This window comes from Falco biarmicus, chromosome 10, assembly GCF_023638135.1.
Source record: "Falco biarmicus isolate bFalBia1 chromosome 10, bFalBia1.pri, whole genome shotgun sequence".
Taxonomy (NCBI): Eukaryota; Metazoa; Chordata; class Aves; order Falconiformes; family Falconidae; genus Falco; species Falco biarmicus.
This window is the reverse complement of record NC_079297.1, coordinates 1,478,598-1,502,831: the sequence shown is the minus strand read 5'-3', so window position 1 is coordinate 1,502,831 and position 24,234 is coordinate 1,478,598. Positions and strand designations below refer to the sequence as shown.

The window sequence follows — 24,234 nt, the reverse complement described above, 5'->3', positions numbered from 1 at the left end:
AATGTGTAAGAAGTTATACTTCAGCTCCAGACGTTCATGACTCAGTGCCTCTAAGTTATCACAGGCCTATCTGCCATTAATATTTCAGAATATTTGTGTTGCCAGTCCTCCAAATTCCAAAGTTAGTGCCTGTTGGTAATCCTCTTTTCTAGTCCTCCAGCAGATTTTCCTTGCGTTACATGCCTTCTAATGGAGGAAAACAGCATGGCCAGATTTGATTCCTATTCACCAAACCCCACAGTTGCAATTGGAGCCTTTCAGACACCATTGTATTCCCATGCAAGGTAGCAGAGTGCCAGATGCAGATATCTGTACCACCCAAAAACATATTTGGGTGGCAGGAGGGAAGTGCAGACCTGGATGCTGCCTCCCTGTCTCTCCAAGTACTAGGATAGGAACCTAATGCCAACTGAAAATATCAGCCTGGGAGAGCAGAATGTGTCATCTCAGTTGCATGTCATCCTGGAGATCTGTAACTGTGGATTGTACAAATCTTTTACTACATAAATACCAAACAGTACTTGAAAATAAGCACTTGTTTGGCACTAGAATAAAGTGAGGTCAACCCAAGAGGCTTTTTTAGAAACATCTGAATTACCAAATCTATTAAACTAATAGTTATTATGCAGGAGGCACAAATCTAGGTGAAAAGATGCAAAGAAACAACAAGCTTCTTCCAAGACCAACTGGATTGCAGCCCACTAGCTATGAAATAAAAATGCCAGATGCATTTTTGTGAACAGAAAGGAGATACTCTTCAGATAGCAAACTGCAGAGAAAGCAGACCAAAGAGTCAGTGAGAACTTCCATGTCCAATAGGATAATGCTAGCATGGTAACTTGAAATAGATTTAGCAACTAGATTTTAAAAACATCTAGATGCATAAACCTTAACTACACCTGAAATCCCCACTATAATTCACCTGCATCCAAAAATCGCCAGCACCCGTTAAACACCATTCCCCTTCATCCCTCAGTTCACCAGAATTTGTCTCACAAGCAGTAATATAGCTGCACAAGGAATAAATAGCTCCTTCCCCATCCTTTGCAACTGCTGCTTGCAGAGATACCTTGCCAGATCAACCACCCTTTTAACAGCCACAAGCTCGTGTAGGTCATGCTCTCTTTTCCAGCTGGTACCTGCCACCTACCTGTGAGCTTTAAGCTACTCAGAGTGAGGACATGCTCCTTGCCACAGGAATTGGCTGTATCCCAGGAGCCATGACTTGGAAGGGTGTTTTCACATTATTAAAATGCAGAAGAATGCATGTCCTTACACACAAAAAAGTCCTTTATGTTCTGAAAACAGGGTATTTACAATGGCATCTCCCATTAGATATCACGGGCTCACTTCAAGGATAAGGTGAAAATCTGTTCAGCACCAGGTCAAGAATAGCTCAGCAAGAGGAGGAATACTTGCATGGGACTGACAACAACCCGAAACCAATCCAGTCAGACAGCAGAACACAGCAGAAGGGGTCTGGCTGCACTACCTTGGTGACAGAGTCGTTAACATTGATAGCTGGCACTTTCAGGGTCCCATTAGCCTTCATCTTGTACAGGTTGTGAACTCCAGTGGTTGTCTCTTCCGAAATACCTCTAATTCCTGTGAGGAGAGTAAAAAGATTCACCTTAGCTGAGTTAACACTGCTGCAAACCAACACATCCAGGTGCTGGGAGCATGCTCTAGAGGCCCAGGTTAAACAAACCCTTTGCAGGAAGCAGAAAAGAGATAAAAACCTTCACCTGGATCCTCAAACAGTAGTTTGAAACTTCAAACCAGTTTCTTCCCCTACAAAGCAATTTAAGAGCAGGACAAAATATTATTTGAAAAAATGCAAGGAACCAGGGGAGTCAGGAAAAACCCCACTAATTGCTCACAAAATAATCAAAAAACTCTTTTGCAAAAAGGGAAAGATGTTCACCACAGTGATGTTCCTATATCATAGTCCATTCTTGCGAGGTAGCTTGAAAGGAGATGGTACCTAGATAACCACACTTAAATTTAAAGCACTTGGATCAATTGGAAAAAAAAAAACCTAAAAAAAAAAATCAAATACGCAGTTCACCACTCCTGTGACTGTATGAGCTCATCACCTCCTGTTGTAATCAACTTCAGCTCTGATTAAACAGCAGAAATGCCTCCACTAAGCCTGGATAGCAGCTAACGCGAAACTTCAGTTTCATGGGTATTACAAGCGCAATCAAAAAAACATTATTTCAAATATATCCTTGTTTGAAAACAGTCCAGGTGGCAGAGACCAGAGAAAAAGGACTGTCTAGAAACACCAACATTATATAATGGACTAAGATCCTGATAATACAGGGACTTTCATGGCATTACCTGGCTCCACATTACACTGAAAGCCCAAGCTGTAAAGGCATCCCCCTGCTTTAAGGATCCTGACTCTTCATGGACCTTTTGACAGTAGCCAATTGTTCAGAAATGGCATCACTGCACATGACTTCTGGATCTCTCTCTCCTCTTCAATGTCTCAATAATATCTCATTATACATAAACTGTCTAATTGCTACACTGGGCAACACCTTGATTACTTTGAAAGCCTATCTGCACAAAAAGGTACTCCATGTATGACAATCAGACTAAATCTGAAACTAAACTATCCAGTCTGGCTGAATTTCCAATGTAAAAGATATGGTCATTATATTTGTTCTTTAAGGACTGGAGGCATACCACAAGACAATTACTTTGTTGAAGTATTAACTACTGGGGGATATAGAGGAATTGTGCTAAATCAGGCTTAAACCACCAACACAAGCAACATCTCTATAAAGAGATCCATGTGGCATTTAGAGCTAATTCAGATTCACAAGACAACAAAAAATATGAAAACAACAAATACCAAGTTCCACATACACCAGTGATGCAAAGATACTGCCCCTCCAGGCAAGCAACTTCTCACATTGACCTCAGAATAAAATTGAAAGGATGCTCATAAGCAAAATAATTTTACAGTCACTTTGACAGAAAAACTGAGAAATAAACAACATTCATAAATCGATCTCTCCAGGCCCTTTTATTGACGACAGCCCAGGTTATCCTATGTGAGTGCATGTAAACAGAGACATTCCTTCTTTTCATATATTTTTTCTTAATTCTTCTCTCTCATTATATAACATATAATCACTCCCAACTCCTACAAATATTTTTTATCCACATTCTATCCACAGCCCTCCCAGTATTTAAAAAAGGCGAGTAATAGCCTTCCTATTTCAAAAACAGCAAAAGGAGGAAGGCCAAAGGACTTGCCCAAGATCCCCAGGCAACAGGAGGGCTCTCAACCGCTGCCCACGCAGCTCCTCCGCAGCCAGTATTACTTCAGGGACAGGCAAGTGGGAACCAACAATAACCCCCAGCAAAATCCCCAACATTATTTATGTAGTACGTTAATTCTGTGTATCGAAGAGAAGTGTCCAAGTGCCACTACCTCCCCAGCCACCAAGGCCTATGTGAAATTTATAGGACAGGATGAATAACTGGAGAATCACCTCTGCAAACAGCGTGCAGAACAGTCATCCCTGGCGGGAGCAATGGCAGTAGCACAACCCAAGGGAGGAACAGGAACAAAGCTAATGGGATCAATGCCTGCAGCTGAGCAGCTGGCTTTACCTACAGAGGACAAAGAGGGAGGTCAGCCACCCAAGGGGGCTGCAGGCTCCAGGGAGGCTCCCTGAGACCAGACGAAAGGACACTGGAGGGCAGAAAGGCCAGAGCACATATTTCAGAGCCACACGTACCTGCACCCACCAGGCACCCAGGGGTGCTGTGCCTCCTGGGCACAGCTCCCTAGCAGGCTGCAGCGGCCTGGCTCCTGGGAGAAGGCAGGCGGGTGCTTTGCCCCAGCCCTGTGAGTTCCACCAGCCCAGCTGGAGCATGCACCACAGCGCCAGCTGCCCAGCCGCTCAGGTCACCCCCAGCGACGGGGGGAGCGAAGGGGAACCCCAGATTTGTACCAGAGCTCTAATAAGTGCAAAAGAATAAAGCTTGTTAAAATCAGCTTCAAAGTTCCGGGCCCGGGGCAGCGCAGCTGGGACCCACGTGCCCCACCCCCGCGTGGGCCCCACTCGCGCTCCGCGGCGCCACAGCGCCCCCTAGCGCCGCACGGCCCCCCCCACGCACGGCCCCCCCCCCCAACGCGGGACAGCAGCAGGCAGGTGCGGGTGCTGGTCCAGACGCATCCCTGCTGCCTACAAAGCTGCCAGCTGATCTGAGCCAGGCGAGCTGCCAGCCACCGACACGGGCAGCTTCAGTTTCAGTTCCCAAGTGCGATTCAAAGCAGTTTTCAAACCAGAATTTGCTCAGACATCCCAATGGAGCCCAAGACACACAGCCATTAGACATTCCTTTCACTTCCCAGACCACCAGGCAGAAGCACCAGCACTGTGTCACCCAAGGGAAACCAGACCAACGACACCAGGAGGACATGGAGCCTTGTTAGGATTTACCCCCACAGAGGTCTGTCACCGCAGACCTCTAAGGGCCTTCAGGAACCACCCTCCCAGGCAGTTACCTAAAGAGAGAACAAATTTAGGTTTTAACACGTTCAGGGCTTGCTTGGAGGGGACAAGACAACTTAAAGAACATTGCTGGGTGCACAATGAAATATAGCAACAGTAACAAGTCTCCCAAAATTATCAATCTTGCAGTGCAACTGCCTCGATCAAGTACAACCACCCCCTTGTGAGGGAAATCTGTGGGAGATTGTGACAGAAACCTCCAGTTCAAACCTGCTCTCTCTCTTCTGGTCTGTCTGGCAACTAGGAGACACGCTCATCCTTCAAAAGCTCTCCTGGCTAACATTGCTAAGCCTAGCAGATTGCCTTTAAAATTGCACCAAGTGAACCTCCTACCATGTACACCAGCAGCCTCCTGTCCCTGAAGGCCACCTGCCTGCTGCCCCCAGGTGACATTTACAGCTGGTCTAAGCTACTTTGCAACTCTGCTAGAAGTGCTGCCTACACCACTTTGTTTCAATGCCAGAGTGACTTAAGTGACTGGAGAACAGCAGGCGGCCTACAGCAAGGAAAAGGCTGCATTCAACTGGAGAAGTCTTGCTAAACACTCAGACCCGCTCTGATCCCCTGTACTTCTTACCTGATCAGCGAGCCAGTCTGCATCAGGCCACAAATGTTCCAGTCTTCTCCTTCCCTTCTCAACAGCAGACTTCTGCAGATGCCAGAGACCTCCCTTGCACAAGATGACTTTCTCCTCTCTCTCCTTTGTTCAGTTCTAGCTTTCCCCCTACTGCCTCTATTTGTCTTGGGTTTAAAGGCATTTAGTTCAGCAGAATAAGGCCACTCTGCCCTCCAACAGCAGTCACAACTAGGGAGAGGCAAAGCTTGCTGAGCATTTCCACCCAGCTATTTAACACATCTCCTAGTTGAAGCAGACTTGAATGAGCCCTACTTTCAACTGTTACTTCCCACTAGGACTGAACTAACTTCTATTCCAACGCTTCAGCTACTTCTAATTTAAGACAGACAGTTCCCTTGCCCAAAAAACTTGTCCAGCCTTTAAATGGCATATGGCACTTTCAGATGCTGCATGCAAAAATGTCTCCTGCACTCACGAACCCCTCTTTTGACACACTCTGCATGCTCTGCTAATATTGCTATTGCCCTACCTCTCACCCAAAGAGGTCCAATATCATCACAAGCCCTTGGGATATTAGCCTTGTATTTTCAAGATACAAAAAACGGATGCTACTCAGCTTAATTTAAGCAGTCTTTACAGCAAAGGGTTAAGCACAGAGCTCAGTTAAATGAGATCAAGACCACTTGGTGGGTCCCATTCTGGAAGTTTTGCTGTTTCCAAGGAAAAATGGACTGGAAGGTAAAACAGATCACATTCTGTCACCCTCCAGTGGCAGCTTTAATTTACTGAACTGCTGCAAGGAAGCTTTTCAGCTATGGTCAGTGCAGGTAGTGCACGCACAGGTTTTAGCAAGAGAAAAGTTGACACGTATGGCATCCTGCCTAGACTAAATACCCAGTGGAAAAGCCATTCCTATGAATTTAGGAAGCAACCCCAGGCAGAAGGGATGTTTTTTATCCATGGGAGACTAGAGATGGATGGAGGCAATCCAACTAGGAGACAGTTCAACAGCCATTGCCCTACTGCACCATACTATACCAGAGAGCAAAGGGCCAGAGGGGAGAAAGAAGCAGACAGCAGGAGGGCTGGAAGTATGAAAGGGGCTAAGCACAACAACCCCCAGGAACAGGGACACCAACTGAATTGTTGCATGTGCATGGCAGGGAAACAACCCTGCAAAATAAAGGGTATGAACATGGAAAATTGACAATGCCAGGAAGACAGGGAGGAGTGACCAATTGTGTTATTCCTGGGCATCAAATAGCAGGAAAGCAAAAGGTCATGAACATCAGACAGAGGCAATCTAGGAAGCAAGAGACCTTCGATGGAAGACAGGGGGTCCCAGCATGGCTGAGCAGACACCACCAAAAACCTCTCATTAGTTTAAGTAACAAAGATGTTCGGTGTTGAATTACTCATGACATCAGGCTGAGGATGAACAAGAAAGTGAGGCCTGTCACACAGATGTTGGCTGTCTTCCTGGTGCCCCTACCCGCATGAGCACATGGATGGGGAGCAGCCCCAGACTCCTCCCCTCACACAGCCCTAACCATGGCCTGCCACCTTCAGATTTTTTTTCCTCCATAGCTTCCTCTAAAGTCAGTCCAAGTCAGAGGAGAGCTGATCCAGCAGGCTCCTACAGCAACCTCACCTCTACAGACCAAGGTGCACATCATCACACCCCACTGTATCTGTTTAGTTTCCACCCCATAGCATCATCCAATTTTCTTCATATCCCAGATCAAACATGCTCTTTAGCAACACTGGGCACCTGCGACCTGCAGCAGCACAGATGATGGACACTGGCAGAGCTAAGGAGAATCTGCCATACTTGCCAGGCATAGACCAGCCTGCTACTGCAGGTCACATGAGATTCCCTTCAGATAAATCTTTTTACATAAACACATGCCAGCAACCCCACACTGATCTGTTTTCAGTTTTGCTAACTTACACTGAAGGAAATAAGTCAAAGCAAGAGACCCAACCCTGACTCCACCAGCATCTGTGCTGACAAACTGGGTAACACCTTGTAGTTTATAAGGTTAGAAAACTGTTCCCTTTCCAAAAAAGACTACAGGTTGTCATAACTTCATCCAGAGGTTCACTAAGAGGATGGGGGAGAAAAAAGCATTAATGTTAAAAATATTAATTGCAAGCAGACATTAAGCAATCCTAAAACACAGCCCTTTTCCAGGAAGCTTTTGGCAAGTCAGCAGTACCACCAGATTCTCAGGTAACGGGCACTGTGAAGGACAGCCAGAAAGACAGGTCACTGTAGCTTACACGCTACAGAGATGGAAACAGCTCCTGTTGGTAAGAAGATTCTGGTCTTGGACTGTAAGCAATTCTCATAGACTTATTCATAGCCTGTTTGTACATGCCAGTTGCTCTTCCTTCACCCCTTTTACACAAGCAGGGAACTCCCATAGAAACAGACTGTCTAAACAGCCTCCCAAGCAGAACTGTGCCTGACAAAACAAAATACACATCACCTTTCAAGAGCTGTGGGTATTTGGTATGAACTAGGTTGGTAAGGTCTCCACCATCATCCAAAATCATGTTGAGGGGCTGCCCATCCTTGAAGTACAGGGTCTGCTCAATGCACCACAAATATTCCTCATCAGTCTCCCCTTTCCAGGCAAACACTACATGGGAACAAACACACACAATTAGCCAGTTTCTTACTCAGCACGTAGTAAAGCAGCCAAAGGAAGATTTCATCAGCAACTCTCAGTAGCAGAGCAGACAGACAGATGATTATCTGTGCCTGCAGGCCAGAAAAGACATTTGCATTAGGAAAAAAAAAAAAAAAAAAAAATCACAGAATGAGAAGTGAAATCACTTTGCCTTCTGTTCCAGGCCACAAACTGTCAAAATTTTGAGACCTCACTGCTAAGATGGAGAAGGCAAAGCAAACCAAAAGAGTTATGCTCGTAACACTGCACTTGCTCCCCTAATACACCCTATGATACCAGGATTTAGAAATAGCCACTAGATATATTGATACAGATAAATGAAAACACAACTACAGGATTTTCCAGCACAGCAGAAAAGAGGGATTAGACTTTAGCATGAATTAAGCACCAGACTAAACTCTGAGTTTAAATTCTAGTCTCTAGCACAGCACCCAAATCTAAGCTGCTGTGCATTGTCTGCTCTTATTGGGGCATATTTCTGTATCAGTACATCTACCACCAGCAACATGCTGCAATCACTAGCATGCTGTATCTAGCAGTATTTTTGCCTTTCCAGGCATTTGTACTGGCTTCAAGCTATACTTGAGCCTCAGTGGTACTCAGTCATCCAAACATATATCAGGCATATGATTTACAAGCCCCAACATTTGGCAAAATTGTCATGTTTTCACTGTTCACACAGAATACTAACCTTGAGACACAGAGAGACAATCATGCAATTGTCCCATCTGAAGAAATGTGCATCAGTATCTCATATCGTATCCAAAGGATCAGCATTCCTCCATGGTCTCATGAACTCAGTATGTGAAGTCCAATATTAACAAAAAGACCAAGTTCCACAAAACAAGGATACCAAGGGCAGAGGTCAAAAACTTAGACCTCTGCCCTCCACCTGTAAACTGCTCTTCAGTTGAGTTTTGGGTGTCAAAAGCAGTGAGGAAGGCAATATCCTAACATCACATCTAGAGAGTCCCATCTGGTGCTTTGCCATCACATGCCAGACAGGCAGAGGAGGCAATGCTTGCAGCTAGTAATGCCAAAGGAACTGATAAAGGGACTACTTTCTTCTGTTAACTTAGAACGGACCACTGCTAGGAAAAGACTTGTGGCAATAGCTAATTAGAACAGAGATGAAAGACAGCTCCCAAAGCAAAGAACCAGGCTGCCAGAAACCAAGTTTAGCCTCTGCCAACATCCAGGCTCAGGCCGTAGAGTTCCCAGCACAAAGCCATGAGGACTGTATGTCCTTCAGGCTGAGTAAGACAGCAGACAGCTTAACGTATTCATACTGATCTGCAAGGTATTGCTTTTTATTGGAAGGTGACATTTAACAAAACAGCAGCATCCGGATAAACCACTTCAGGGATATTAGGCAGCAACACAGCTGGTCTAGCTCTAGCCTAAAAATATCTTGAGCATTGACCCTGTCACTGTAGCTGTGAACAAGGCAGTTAACATCCCTTCGCGGACTGCTGTTTAGCAGCAGGCTTGTCAGAAAGCACCACACACACCTACACACCAATCCATTTAATTAACTAGCCCATTCAATCCTCTTAATGACCAGGCTTAAAGCTGGTAACATACAGCCAGGCTCTTTCATAGCCTAACACCATCCATTGTCAGGAGTACTGTGCGTAGCCTGATGCAATGCAGCTTGAATTCAATGTCCTGTTTTGTAACAATCACTGCTTTTGATGGGCTATTTCTATCCTGAAGCTTGTTCAGAAGAGCTTGATTTGTACACAGTTTGATTTAGCTAGAACAGGCAGTACCCCCCAACTCGGAGCCAAATCAGAACATGGAAAACTTACCAGGGATACCAGCTTTTGCAATAGCAGCTGCAGCATGGTCCTGAGTGGAGAAAATGTTGCAGCTTGACCATTGTACCTGGAAAACAACCCAAGTTTTGTTTGCTGAACAAAGTTCTGAGATATTAGCCACTCTCTCCCAGACACAGGAGTCCAAAAGGGAGCAAAAGCAGGAAGGTATATTTAGTGCAGATTTCTGCCTTTCTCAGTAGCTCTGCAAAGTTGAGGTGAAAACAAAAGTGTCTGACTAGGCCGGGAAAAATAATGTCACTTTGGGAGAGAATGTAATGGAGCTTTAGTTGTGCCACATATTCAGCCATCTCCTCACTCACGAGAGCTTCTGCCAGACAGCCAGCGCGTACATTCAGCTATAGTCCTTCAGCAAGTGCACAGCAGGGCAGGTTTAGAAAGTTTTGGTCAATAAAGTTCAAGATTTTCAGAACAGCCACATAGCAAGTGTCCACTGTGTGATATGGACATGCAGCAACACACCTGCTGGCATGCAGCTGAAACACTACACTCGATCAACAGGCATTCTCCAAGATTATGCTCACCGAGCTGCCACTCTGTGCTCCAGTCACGAAAGCTTTTCCAGCTGAGCTAAGCATTTTCCACACATTTCATAACTAGGCTCAGGCACCTAGAAAAGCAACAGCATGTTGCTGAGTTGCACTGAAAAGTGTCTGCGTACCTACTGCAGCTCCCCAGTGTGCAGAGAAACCACCACATCCCAGAGCCACACATGTGTTCTCACTCTGCTCCCTACAGGGCTGACTGGCAGGTATTTACATGCTTATTTGTAAGCAGACCTTGAGGAAAGAGGGCAATAAGGCATAATCCTTCAGCCTGTTTTCAGATACTCATCCTACTTCATCAAAAGTTGACACTTCAGGGTAAGGGCTCCAGCAGGAACCACCTCATCTGAGCCTACACAACCAACACTTGCCAGTGAAAACATACCTGGCAGGAGCACAGGAAAACTGAATTCATTATGTTAAGCACTGTACCTCCTCACCTGAGTTTTTCTAAGCTCTCTCCATCTCAGTACAGCTAACATCAGGAGGCACCGTGAAATTCAAAGTATACAGAATAGCTATATATTGTTTACACTTCAAGCACTTGATGCAAGACATAGGCCACTTCAGCTCTGCATCCTCAGATCCGTAACACCAGTTTGTGATAATGGCATAGGCCCTAAATAAAAGGCACGTCTAATGGGCTCAAAGCCTAATATTTACATCACTGGTTATGAAGAGGATGCATTTTTATTACAATTTAAAAACTTGTATTCTGAAGCCCAGAGTATTTATTCTATCATTGTTAACTTAGCCAAAAAAAAGTTACCAAGGATACCAAGATTACTATGCTGCAGCTACATCCTAATGTAGGGTATGGTTTCATCAGAGTTTCAACCCTTCCCCTCAGGCACCAAAGTTCTGGTAGAAAAGGTGACCCAGGGCAGAAAAGGTGATCCAAACTCAAGTCAAAGTCTAACACGCAGGCATCAGGACAGGGAAGGAGCCAACACAACAGCATACATCATAAAGGCACAACCACAACTTAGGCTTAGAACTAAATCTCTGCAGGTACCTCCCTGAATGACTTGGATGAATCCCAACAGCACTGATTTGGGGTTGTGCTCAGACTAAAGCAGCTTGGCAGTGTCTGAGCAAGCATACAGCTGCCACCTAGGCCAGCCATACCGGGATACAGCAACCAAGAGAAGCAGCAAGAAGCTTCCTAAATTTCAGTGGCTACTGCTTTCTCTTAAATCCTGTGGAGGGACAAGAGTTTCATACACAGAGTAGCTATAAAAGCCAGGACTGTGTCACCTGATAGCCACAGCCTGAAGCTGAACAGTCATTGCTGTATATGTAGCTGTGACAGCTTAATCAGGCAGATTTTAGTTTTGTACGGCTAGCTCCTGGTTATTGAACAAATTTAGCAGTACGTAAAATAGAAGTGAATTCCTTGGTAGTCACTACTCTCTTTAGTGTGCCTGCATGACCCTCTCCATTTTGAAGTGCAACATTCTGCAAAGCTCTCCACCATTTGCAACCATGGAACAGCTCTAAACAGGCTAAAGGACACCTGCACAACAGCATGACCAGGCTGACCTGGCACGCTGTCTACACCTACCCCCTCCACTTCTTGAGGAAACATCTTAGCTGCTACAAAGAGAGCACCTCCCCTTCTCCCAGTGCATTTTGATCAGCATGACACTGCTCAACTCTTAACTGTTCCCACTGAGGGAACCTAGATAGGGCATCTCTGGGCAGCTTGAGTTTAGGCAGCTAAACTTCAGCAAGAAGGAATTTCAGTTCACATAGGTACTTAACATAATCCATCATCAGGTTCCAGTCAGCCCCCTGCTCAGCACAGAAGCTATGTGGATTGTGCTCAGATGCCTGGCTCTCCTCATGCCCTGCAGGGTAAACACTCAGACAATGTTTGGACTTCATTCAGCAAGACAGGCAGAGAACACAATGCAGTAAATGGCTTATTAGTATCTCAGTCTTTAATAAAGGACCAAGGTAACTGGTCCCCATAGTTACACAACAAATTCAAAGTCAGTGGAGCCCACAGGCCTGGATCACTGAACCACACTGCCTCCCTGTTTTCCTGCTCAAGGGCCAGCATAAGCCCTCAGAAAGCTTCATTAGTTTTTGCTGACTTTACCAGGGCATGGTGTGGTTCTTAATACAAACTAATCTGTGCTGGAGGCAAGCACTACAGCTTCAGCACACAGCACCGCATGCCCAAGCACAACACAACTGTGTGGGAGCAGTTTTTGGCACCTCTGCTCAGGGTGCTGTACGCACAGCTGACAGAGTGGCTGAAGCCAGTGAGCCAGCCCAAAATGGTTACTCATGCAGATGCGACTTGTCCAAAGGAAAGATGCATACCACATCCCAGAGGTGCATGCAGCACTGGTGACAAGGTTTTTGCTTAAGGAGAGAAGGCATAATCCATCCATCTGGAGACTGCAGCACAGTCTCTTCCGAAAAGCACAAATATTTGCCAGGATCCCCCAAGGTAGTTATATAAGCAGAAGCAGTGCCCCAGGCAGAGCATTACCTAAAAGCACGCTGAAGGAGAAACTCAGAGACACTTTACCTCCGCTCCCAGCTCTATAAGGGTCTCTATGAGAACTGCTGTCTGCACAGTCATATGAAGGCAACCGGCAATACGTGCACCTTTCAGCGGCTTTGATGCAGCATACATCTCCCGCATCTTCATCAGCCCTGGCATCTCATTCTCCGCAATCTCAATGGCCTTTCGACCCCAGTCAGCAAGGCTGATGTCAGCTGCAAGAGAAGTAGGACAGGTGTCATAGTTTAAATAGCTGAGACCTTGGTATCTGTTCACACACTTGTGGATAGGTATTGGCTGCAACAGCTGAACTGAACAACCCGCAACAGCTGGGAGAAAGACCATATTCCACTTACTATGGTTTTTTACTATGGTACACAGGCTTTCAAACAGGTTTAGGCCAAACCTAACAGCCCCTCTGAAAAAAGTGTGCTCTATATGAGCATATTAATCAACTGATCTAGCATGCAGACATCCTGATGCTTGTTAATTCAGCAAGCACCAGCCTTAAGCACTCCCCCTTACAGACACTGCCCAAGGGTCTGACACTTCCTATAGAGATTTACTTCCACAGTGTTAAGACTTGTATGGGGGGGCTGCCTGCACAGCGATAACTTCCCCATGAGCCACATGTAGCATGCCCCCTGCCAAGTGCACCAGGAGCTGGGCCCAGCCCCCCCCCCCCACCTTGGATCCACAAAAATTATTTTCAAGGCACCATAACTACTTTAGTTACAAGTCTCCTTCTGCCTTTGTACACAGGACCTACAGTAGAAGTTTGGCTAAAACTGAACAAAAGAGACCACCTCTGACAGGCTAGCTCGCAGTAGGAAACACCACGCTCGGCATGGGAGCCTGACTCCAGCCCTGCAAAGGGACAGGTCAGGCAGCAGCCGCACAGGTGTGCCACCCAGCAGCACCAGCCACCACCAAGGTCCCCTCGCACTCTGTCAGCTCCCTCGGAGACTTCAGAAACTTACCATTTCGCTTAGGAACATAGCCAGACACTTTTCTTTCACCTACCTAGCAAACACAGGCTGTTTAAAGCACTTCAGAACACTAAGACCTGAGTCAGACTGCCACGTGCAATATCGATAAGCTAATTGCATTTTGCTCCAGCACGAAGCCCAGGAGGCAGCAGCTGCCAGCCCTCAGCCTGGCAGGGAGAGAGAAACCCCCAGGTGATGGAAGGGCCACGGACACAACGGTATGGGGGGGGGGGGCTGCTTCTTGAACTTTACCCCTTTTAAGGGCTCAGTGGTTTTACAAGGGCTGCTTAAGAATATATCCTGTAGTATTTCAGGTTCATAGCCTCCTGATAAATAATAGCAAATTATTTATGAGCCTGAGCCTTACAGGGTATCTTCTCTTTGATTTCAGCCTTCAAAGAACACGCAACCCTTAGTAACAATTTAAGGGGTTTATGGAGCTTCAAGCCTACAAGAACACCCGTCAGATCCCATTGGGAAGTGTGTAACACGAGTCCCAGCCGCGAAGCCACCCTCGCACTGGGGGTGAGGGCCGGTCCCCAGGGGCGGCCCGGGTGGTCCCGGGGGGCCAGGGCAGCCGCACTCGCCCAGCCGTGGGCCGCGGGTGGGCCCCGCCGGTGCCGCGCTGCGGGAAGGGAGCGCGGCGTCAGAGAGCCGCTGCGGCCCCCGGCGCCCCCTTCCCTCCCCGCGGGTCCATCGGCGGCGGGAGGGCCGCGGCGGGGCTCCGGCCCCGGGCTCCCCGCCCGCGCTGCTCGCCCCCGGCGGCGGCCCGGCCGAGCGGCAGCTGCCATCTTCCCGCTGCCGCGCCGCGGCCCGGCTCCCCGCCGCAGCAGGCCGGGACCGCCCGCTGCACTCGCCCCGGCCGCCGGGGACCGCGCCGGGCCGCGGCTCGCACTCACCCACTTTGTACGGCAGCCGGTCCGACATGCTGGCGGGCCGCGGCACGGCACAGGAGAAGGAGGCGGCAGTGGCCGCGGGAGCGCTTTAAGTAGAGGCGGGGCCGCCGCCTGCGTGAGGGGCCGGGCCGGCATGTGCGCGGTGGCACCCGGCCGGCGCGGACTCTACCGGCCCGCGCCCTCGGCCCCCAGCGGGCGGAGAGGTCCCGAGCCGGCCCCAGCGGCGGCCCCCGGCGCCGCAGTGGGCTCCAGGGGCCTGGGCCCTGGCACCGGGGCGAGCCCAGGCCTCAGCGGGGCCGGCTGTGCGGCCCGGTGGTGGCTGCGGTGGCCCGGCCGGCCGGCGCCGGGGCAGCCGCGCAGGAGCAGGGTGTCGGGGCAGTGCCGGGCAGCCCCGGGACCACATCTGGCCATGGAGCCACTGCGGGCACCGACCGGGCGGCACACCGCGCCTGCTCTCCTGCCAGGTTCCCCCTGCTGCCCCATGGGGTCTTTAGCAGACACGATTACTCGGCAGTGTGGCAGACCACACGCAGTGGAACCCGGGCCGTCAGGCGCAGACGGAGCCGAGGCACGGCATGAGAGCTGCCCTGCCTGCCTGGACCTTGGACTTGGCTGCGGCCCGCGCCTCTTCCGGCTCCCGCCGGCCTGCCGGTGCGGGGCAGCACCGGTGCGGGCAGGCCTGGCGGCCTCTGCCCCCCGCCGCAGCCAATGCCCACTGCACACGCAGGAGGCAGAGCCCTGCTTCAACCTTGCCCGGGGGTCACCTGCGTGTTCACTCCTGTTCTGACATTGGAAACACGTTTTTCATAATCCTCAGTCATAAACTGGGGTGAACTTTGCAACCAGGGTGTTACACGCCTTGTATCTGTGAAATACTTAAAAATGAGGCTCCCCTCATACCCAGAAATTCTCACTGAATTATTTTGAAAAATTTGAAAACTTTCTCAGTGCTGAGTTCACCCCAAGACCCCAGCTCACAATGCTGCCCCTAAATGAGGTTCAATATTTGCTACCTGAGCAGCAGGTGATCTTCAGTGAGCATCCTACAGTGAACAGCCAACATGCAAAGACAGAAGTCCCAGGAGGAAGCCTGCAGCTCTACAGCCAGTACGCATGCAAGTGGTAATGTTTGTGTTTATATTCAGTGCTGCAGGTGCACTGGCACACCTGATACCATCCCAAGCAGTTCTGTAAATCAAAAGGTGCCCAAAGGAGCAGCATGTCTGTTCCCCTGGGACAGGTTTGTCTAACTCAATTGCTTTGCATCACCAACAACCTTTTTGTCACAGCTCAAATGCACTGGCTCACAGCGTCAGGAGAGGGGTTGGGGCTCTGGCAGTTCCCCACCCACTCGTCCAGGACACCAGGGTTGTACCATGGGCAGAGTGCAGTTTCTGGTATGCTCCTGCACACCTGCCTCTGCCCACAGGCAAAGGGGACTTCCCGACAGCTCTGTTACACAGTGTGACCTAAGGGCAACAAAACTCTCCGTATCCACCTTGTGTTAGGTGTCAGCCCACAGCCTCCCCAGCAAACCCGATCATTAGTTTGTCAGTTATAGTCAATGTCTTTACGCACTAACCCACAGCAACCCCTACACATAAACCATCCTTCCTGAATTAATGAGCAAGGCCAGAACAAAGACATCATTTCATATAACTCCCACTAATTTCAGCTCAAGGCATACTTCCCTGTGAAGGCTGAAAGGGACCAGCACCTGACTACAGCGAAGCCAAGGAGTGAGTGGTGGGAGCTGACAGTATTTATTAAAGGACAGATCAGCTCCACCTAGTGTGAAGGCACCCCAGCGCTTGTCAAAATATTCTCTGTTGTTTATAAATGCATAAGGAGTGCTTAAATACAAGCCATGCTAGTGGCATGGTTTGCCCTGACCCTCTGATTTAGGAGATTAACACCTCATAGCGCTGTGTTACACTACATCTTAATGTATAGAGTAGTCAGTGCCTTGATTACTCATATACACCCTTGGCCTTTCATCGTTGCTGTCGTTGGTGGATTTGGGACACCAGATGGCACAAGATAGGCACAAAATGAATGTAACCAAAAAGAACAGGAGAAAGAACAGAAGTGTACAAAAACTCACTACCTAACAGAGCAGATGAAACAGTAACAGGATGTTGTTCATGTTATACATCCTGTGATTGTTTCATTTACTGTAGTAGTTCAAGTAGGGAAGTTCTGGGTTATAAATTTAAGTATCTCAGTCACCAAAAAGCTGAGAAACTCGGGGGGGGGGGGGGGGGGGGCAGGGGTGGGAACACTTAAAACCCCCAAGAATATGACATTTCTTCAGAACTATATTTACAAAAAGATTGGCCTTACTGGCATGACTGGGAAATACTAGATTTCAAAATTAGGAGAAAACATCAGTCTAAGATTCTGTATGCTTCACACAGGCACTCCATACAAAGCCAGTCAGCTGCTTGACTGGGGCAAGTTATATATTGTACACCTTATAAGAAGGATTTTTTGCAATCTGATACTTTTTTTATAAAAAGAATGCCTGTGATTTGTTCAACAGGATTCTCACTTGACAGTGCATTGGGAGGATCTGTGCTGAGTGTGAATTAGAAATGCACAGAAAACGAGGCTGCTGTTCACAGTACTTCCATTTGCCACAGCAGGTAGAAGATGAATACCAAAGAGTGGCAAGGATGGTCTGACAATTAATGCGGTGCTGTGGGAGCATGGAGAATGGGGTTCTATGCCTACCATAGCACATCACCCCCTGTGCTCCTTGCTCAGTCCCTTAGGACAGGCTTTGCACAAGTGATCATTAAATGCATACTCATTTTCTAGGTGCCCATGACAAGCGTCCTCTGTTCTCTCCTATTTGACCAATGTTCTGCCAGGCTGCATGAAGTTCAGAGTACATCAACAACCTTAGAAAATGCAGCACAATGCCAAATACTCTAACAAAACAAAACCTGAGTGTCTCAAAGTGGTACCCACTAACAATGAGAACATTTGACATTACATTCTGTATCTCATCCTTACCCGTAAACTGCAGACAATGATTTCATTTTCCCACAGACTTACATACCCATTGCAAAACTAAATTCATTTCTGCCTGTGAAGCACTACAATATTGTGGTGGCAGCATTCAGGAGCACCCTGAATTAGGAAAGAAATGTTGTTTTACCCTGCATAGAGGTTTGATAAGGAGTGAAGAATCCCCACAGTGAATGATGCAGATGGAAGAAGTGTTGCATAGCTACAGTTCCAGCTAGCACAAGCCATTCTGTGCAGTGGGGCAGGTACGGTGTCTGATGATCCAGTTAGATTGTATCATAACAAATGTCACAAGGTGCCTAATGAAGGTTGTAACTGTGGTGTCATCACTGGCATCTTCTAAGTAAAGTACTTTGCTCTGTAGCCCTACCGCTTGTGTGGGCCCCAGGCAGCAGCTGAAGGTTGCAGCAGCCTTCTTACATGCACACTGGATGACTCACACTGCTAATTTAGCTTAGGGGTCCCATGTGGACTAGAGCCCTTATTCATGCCTTAAATTGGCTTTCAATATAGTGCTATTAAAGGTAGCATAGACATACACTTACAGTACTTGCAAATGTGTTACGGTTCATGCCACAAGTAAACTTCCCCTACCTGCCTCAAGTGTAAACTCTGAGGCACGTATTGCCTCACGTTTGCAAAAAATCCTTCAAAACAGGATTTCCCGCTCACTATCATCTTGTGCAGCAGTACAGAATACCATCACTGGGGATCTAATTCAGTTAACACTACCTCAATCCACAGTAATGTTTATATTACTGTAGCAGGCATTAGCATTATGATAACACCATTTGCCACAGTGATTTTAAACTAACACATTTCAGATTCACCATAGCTAACTTTCTCCTCCCCTCTCCTCAGTAAAGGCTTCTGCACTTCACCAGGTCCTGATTTTGTGTTTATGATACTATCCACTTTCCATCAGTAACTGCCCAAGAGAGGGCAGAGGGACCCTCTGTTTTGATTTCCCTGTGAATAAGGACTAGCAGCATTTAAGTAAGAGTCTGGTATGATCAGGCTGGTGCCAAGGGTTAAAAGGAGGCTATGTTTTTGTTGCAAGAATGCTAGAAATTATTACTTGTGAACATGCTGTCTGTATACCCAGTGCAAGCACGAGCTGAAGCAAGAGCTAGAAGATAATAAACGAACTGGTGTGAAGAGAAGCCTGGACTAATTTTACCTCTTGCCTCTTATTTTCCTTATACCCCCAACAAGAGAAAAACCACCAGGTTCTGTTTCTTAGAGGAACCCTGGGGCTAGCCTGTTACACAAGAGGCTGGTTCAGCCCCTGAGAGCCTGAGGCTCCGGGTTGGTGGTAAGTCAGTACATCATCTTCTCCTCCCTCTCGCAGTTGTAGCAAGCATGAGCGTAATATGAATTTAGGACCAAGCCCTGAGCCTTGTAGAGCAAGTTTAACCAAGTAAATTCTCCCTTAATCCAGTCTGGGAAATTATGAGCACTGCACCTGGTATGCTGATGGCATGCGATGGGACTGGTACAGCAACCTTCCTGCCCCTTGCTGTGACTCACCTCAAGTTTGCAATTCAGCTGCCCAGTTACTTAGGGCACACTGAGCATAAGAAAGGCCGGATAAAATAAATAGCATGAATGAGCAAGATTACTACTCAGCAAGGGATATTCAAAGCCTGGGCCTGTTAGCTTCCTTGCAGTCCAAGACCAGAGGTTTCATTCAGTATTCTTGCCAGAAGTATAGTGCTGCAGCTCCAGGGGATAGGCAGACTTGGTGAAACTTGACCTCTTACTGAACAGGATTGATTGCTTGGGTTGTTTTATTCTTTTTAGTGGAGGGCATTGGGGTATCCTGGTACAAGGAACTACATAAGGTAAAGAAAGTACACTCCTTGGAGCTGACACAAAGGCTTTTAAAGAATTCACAATGGAAGCCGGTTCATTAGCTGTATTTGGCTTTGGATCAAGCCCCGGGTATTTAAATCATACATTCTCCCTTTGTATTAGTTTTGACATTACATAGCTTTTTACCAGCATCTGTTCTGCTCTGAAATGCAAGCTGATTTATACCAGAGCAATTTGCAAGGAGGTAAACCACTCAGGGGATGAGTCAGCCCTTCTGATGTAGATAATTCACAACTGTATAAATGAGGGAGGTTATCAGGGTGGGACAGGAACAAACCTGGGTCTAAACAAGATAAAGGCTCCCTCTCTAGTAGCATCTCCATTTCAAAACCTCTTCTCAAAGAGCCTGGCAGAAGCAGGCTTCCAGCTTACACTGACACTGAGCAAATGCATGTGTTCCCATCTTTTCATATGTCCTAGATGCAGCATCTAGAGAGCAAAGCAGTAACTGGGATCCAAGTGTTACCTGTGGGTACCCTGCATATCTGCCATGCTGTCCCACCACAGGCCCAGCTGATATGAAAGCTGCTTGCAAGGTCTCTGTAGACAAAAGCTGGACAGAGCTGTCAGTTAAAATGCACGGTATGTTTCACCTATTCCAGCACCAGCATTCCATGTCTTTTTCTGACACCACCACCCCCAGCACCCCAGTCCTTCAGTCCAGTGAAAAAGTGTTCAGCCTTTTGTGTGGGGAAGAGAGGAACAATTTTCCCAGTATCTTGCCCTTCCTTTGAAATACATATCTTGGTTGTGTCATTTCCGTTCTCAAGACACCTAATCACTCCCTTCCAGTTCTCTGATTATGCACTGCAGAGCAACTGAGTAATAAAATACTTAATTAAATAGCCACATGTCTTTGTTTTACCCTTTAATTAGATTACTTGGAAATAATAATAGTTTCTCAGCAACCTGAGGGTTTCATATATTCCTTCTGCAGATAACAGGAACTAATTTATCTTTTCGTACTGGTATTTTTCTAAATCCCAAGTCGAATTAATCAATTCTGATTTAAAAGTCAATTAGAAATAGACACACTCTCGACTTCACACTGTTATCTTCATGAGTGAAATCATGAATTCAGACTCTGATAACAAGGCAGCACAACAAAAATTCTCTTTTTAGGGATGACAATTTCAAAATAGTAGGTCTGATTTTAAAATATAAACCACTTGCTACAATAATTACCTAGTTAATAAAATGCTCCAGAAGACTTATTTATAAGAAGACTGACTTTATAGTTTTTTATAAAGTGCCTTGAAATCCAGTAATGAAAAATGATGTGAAAAAAAAGTATTCCTGCATTTCTAAATCACCAGCTTCAAAAAGCCTTCAGTGAGACAGAAGTGTTAAGCCATTGTTAAAAGATTTAAAATGTCTTAGTAGCTAATGGATGCTGATGACATCTGATGACTACTCAACAGTCATTGTGTGATACTTGCTTGGGGCTGTGTCTAGCCCAAAGTGGCTAAGCATTCACACTAACAAAATGGCTTCCATGGAGAGATGGTCACTGTGGTCTCTTCAGTACCAGCAGCAGCTTTATGTTGTTAACTTACATGGTGTTAGTAGACTGAGGTCCTAAATGAAGGTGGAGAAAAACTCATGAAACTCAACAAAGACAAATGCAGGTGGAGGGAGTAACCCCAATTCAGCAGGACATGGGGTCAACAAAAAGCAGTTTAGTGGAAGAGGTTTTGGGGTCCTGGTAAACAAGTTGAGTAAGAGTGCACGGAGTGCCCCTGTGACAAAGGGCAACTGCATCCCAGGCTGTGTCACCAAGAGTGGAGCCAGCAGGATGACATAAAGGAACCTTGCCCTTTACTCTGCAGTGGCAAGAACCCATCTGTCAGTGCTGGGTGCAGTTTGAGCTCTCCGGTATAAGGCAGGCACTGCCGTACCACAGTTCAGGGGAGGCCACCAAGATGATCAGGAGCACTGGACGTATGAGGAGATGCCGAGATAACTGGTTCTGTTTGGCCTGGAGAAGAGAAGGCAAAGTGCATCTTACGGCCGTCTACAGCTGCCTGACAGGAGGGTGTAAAGAAGTGCCATACCTTTTGCAGAGATGCACAGGGACAGGGTGAGGGACAAGAAGCAAAAGTTCCTGCAAGTGAAATTCCAATTAGATATAAGGGGGAAAAAAATCGTTATGACCCCATCACTCAACCAGAGCATGAAGAAGCTATGGGACCTCTGTCCTTGAAGATATTTGTCTCTCCACTGGACAAGGCCCTCTGCAACCTTATCTAAGTTGGTCCTGGTTCAAGCAGGGCGTGATCTAGAGGCCTTCAGGGGCTCCTTCCTACCTAAATTATTTTGTATTTATGTGATTCTGTCTGAATTTTCATGTGCTTCACTAAAATAATAATAAAAAAATATCATTAAACACTTGTCAAGAAGCTAAGAAACCCAATTATGTTTCCAACTCTGACAGCAACTTGCTGTTCAACCTTTAGTAAATTATGTAATCTTGGAAGGAAGATGCTTGTCTTATGTGAGGTCAATGGGGATCTGTTGGCTGAGAGTAGAAAAAGGGAGTGAATGAAGGTGGGGTCTGTTCCAGGAGAGGGATCCCATACTCTAGGGACAGCAGAATAATAAGGGTGTTCAATGCTTCTGGAACACAGTCTGGTCCTACCCCTCTAGCTGAGGGAGCTTAGGGCTTTTGAGGTATCAGGGAGCAATCTCCATTTATAGACTCCTGCTTAAAAATCTAATAGAATTGCAATATTTTAATGATCCTGCAGGATTTTTTTATTACCACTTGAAAGATTCAAACATGGAAGAGATTTACACAACTCTGCCACACAGACCCTTATCCTCATTGGTTTCCCAGTCAACTACCAGCACCAACAGCACTAACTTAGATCTGACTGTAACAACACAGTTAAGATTGCATTCTGGATTAGTGATTTGAATATTGTTACTCGCAACAGCCCAGCTGAGAATAACTGCTATACATACCTTGCCACAGGAAAAAATCTCTGTCCCAGTGACCTTGAAATCTAGATTGGACTGAGAAAGAATGGGAAAAAAATATTAATATGATTTAATATTCTCTCAGAAATTAACTCCCAGAAACACTGCTTGACCATATCAAACCTAGCAAATCTGGAAAGCTATCAAGTGTACACAATTTTCCTAAAAAGTCTTTGTACAAGATCATGCTGCACAGTTATAGCAAAGTTTCCTAACCTGTTGGGATTCTTACTAGTCAAAAGAAAGTTATGACAGGGAATAGCAAGAAAAGTCCATCCTGACTGAGTATCTTGTAGTTATAGAAAGTATAGGGAAAAAGAAAATAATCAAGCAGTCCCCTCCTTTCCCCAAATAAGCAAACAAAAGTAAAATCTTGGATACATAGCTCTTCTGCCACTCAATTATATTCATCTGTGCTTGCCAGGTTGTTCTGGTGTTAATTCGTTATTTGTTGTTCCAGTTCACTGATAGGCCATGATTTTTAACAGTGAAAATAATCTCTGAAAGAGTTTGAATGTGAGGGTTGCTTTACGTTCATCTTGCCCTGGCAAGCATAAACTAATCAGTAGTCTGTGCACCTGGAATTCATTTTTTTCTCATGAATTTTGCAGAGCAGATGGTGCAAATGGAACTTGGAGGCATCAGAAGCTGAAAAATAAAGAGATTAAGGTTGCTAGTGTTGAACAACAATCACTTTTCTGAAACACCAATTACAAAAGGAGGGAAAAAATTATATTACAGAGGACAACTGTGATGGTTTCACCCCAGCCATCGACTAAGTACCAGGCAGCCACTCATTCACTCCCCTCCACCTTTGCCTCCTGAGATGGGGAGAATCGGAAAAAGGTAAAACCCACAGGTTGAGATAACAACAGTTTAATTATTAAAATAAAGTAAAAATAATAACAGTAACAACAACAACAGTTATAATGAAGAGTACAGGTAGAGTGAGGAATAAAATCCAAGGGGGGGGGGGGGGACCCAAACCAAAAAAACCCAAGGGATGCACCATGCAGCTGCTCCCCGCCGCTGGCCGATGCCCAGCCAGTCCCCGAGCAGTGACCGGCCTGTCCCAGCCAGCTCCCCCCGTTTCCATCCTGAGCACGATGCTCTGTGCAACGGGACATGCCTCTGGCCAGGCCGGGGCAGCTGTCCTGGCTCTGCTCCCTCCTGCTCCACGTGCCCCTGCTCGCGGGCAGAGTGTGGGAAACTGAAAATTCCGTTTAGAGTAAGCAGGACATAGCAACAACTAAAACATGGGTGTGTTATCAACATTATCCTCATACTAAATCCAAAACACAGCACTGTACCAGCTACTGAGAAGAAAATTAACTATCCCAGCCGAAACCAGGACAACAACTTAGCCGGTGCCCTCGAAAACAGACACTGAATGTTACTAATTGCAGCTGCTTTAGCTACCTTTACCTTGAAAAACCTAAACCCCAGGAAGATAAAAACAGAGACTGCAAATGTCCACACTGCCCTAGGGATGCATGCACATTTGCTGGATTTCCTAAGAGTGTATATGTGTACTTGGGGTAGCATTCATCTTCCTGCAAACACTAAATTTCTACTGAAGTTAAAATTACTTCAGAAGACAGCTGTGAAAGGTCATAGTACACTTAACTGCACTGTTCCTACAGTTTTGGAAATCAAACCAGGGGGTGTATTGTCATTTCTACATATTCACTTCTGCAATAGTACATTCCAGTTAAGAAGAAATATGCTTGAAACAAGAAGGTTTTATGTA

At 46.6% G+C, this 24,234-nt stretch overlaps 1 protein-coding gene and 1 long non-coding RNA gene across 2 annotated transcripts in view; both read right to left on the bottom strand.

Annotated features, from left to right (window-relative positions):
• The window catches only part of AHCY (adenosylhomocysteinase), a 28,928-nt gene extending 14,186 nt beyond the window's left edge, over nucleotides 1-14,742 (bottom strand). The window contains exons 1-5 of the mRNA XM_056353585.1: nucleotides 14,601-14,742; nucleotides 12,737-12,927; nucleotides 9,623-9,698; nucleotides 7,608-7,760; nucleotides 1,493-1,605 (exon numbers count right to left, since the gene is read on the bottom strand). Coding sequence (XP_056209560.1) covers nucleotides 1,493-1,605; nucleotides 7,608-7,760; nucleotides 9,623-9,698; nucleotides 12,737-12,927; nucleotides 14,601-14,628 — 561 coding nt within the window. The 5' untranslated portion in view covers nucleotides 14,629-14,742. The remainder of the gene's footprint in view (nucleotides 1-1,492; nucleotides 1,606-7,607; nucleotides 7,761-9,622; nucleotides 9,699-12,736; nucleotides 12,928-14,600) is intronic.
• LOC130155845 (uncharacterized) lies at nucleotides 2,626-7,601 on the bottom strand. Its single transcript, XR_008824230.1, has 2 exons — nucleotides 3,759-7,601; nucleotides 2,626-3,630 (listed from the first exon to the last, which is right to left on the bottom strand). It is a non-coding gene; the product is annotated as an uncharacterized LOC130155845 (long non-coding RNA).
• Nucleotides 14,743-24,234: the final 9,492 nt, after the last annotated feature.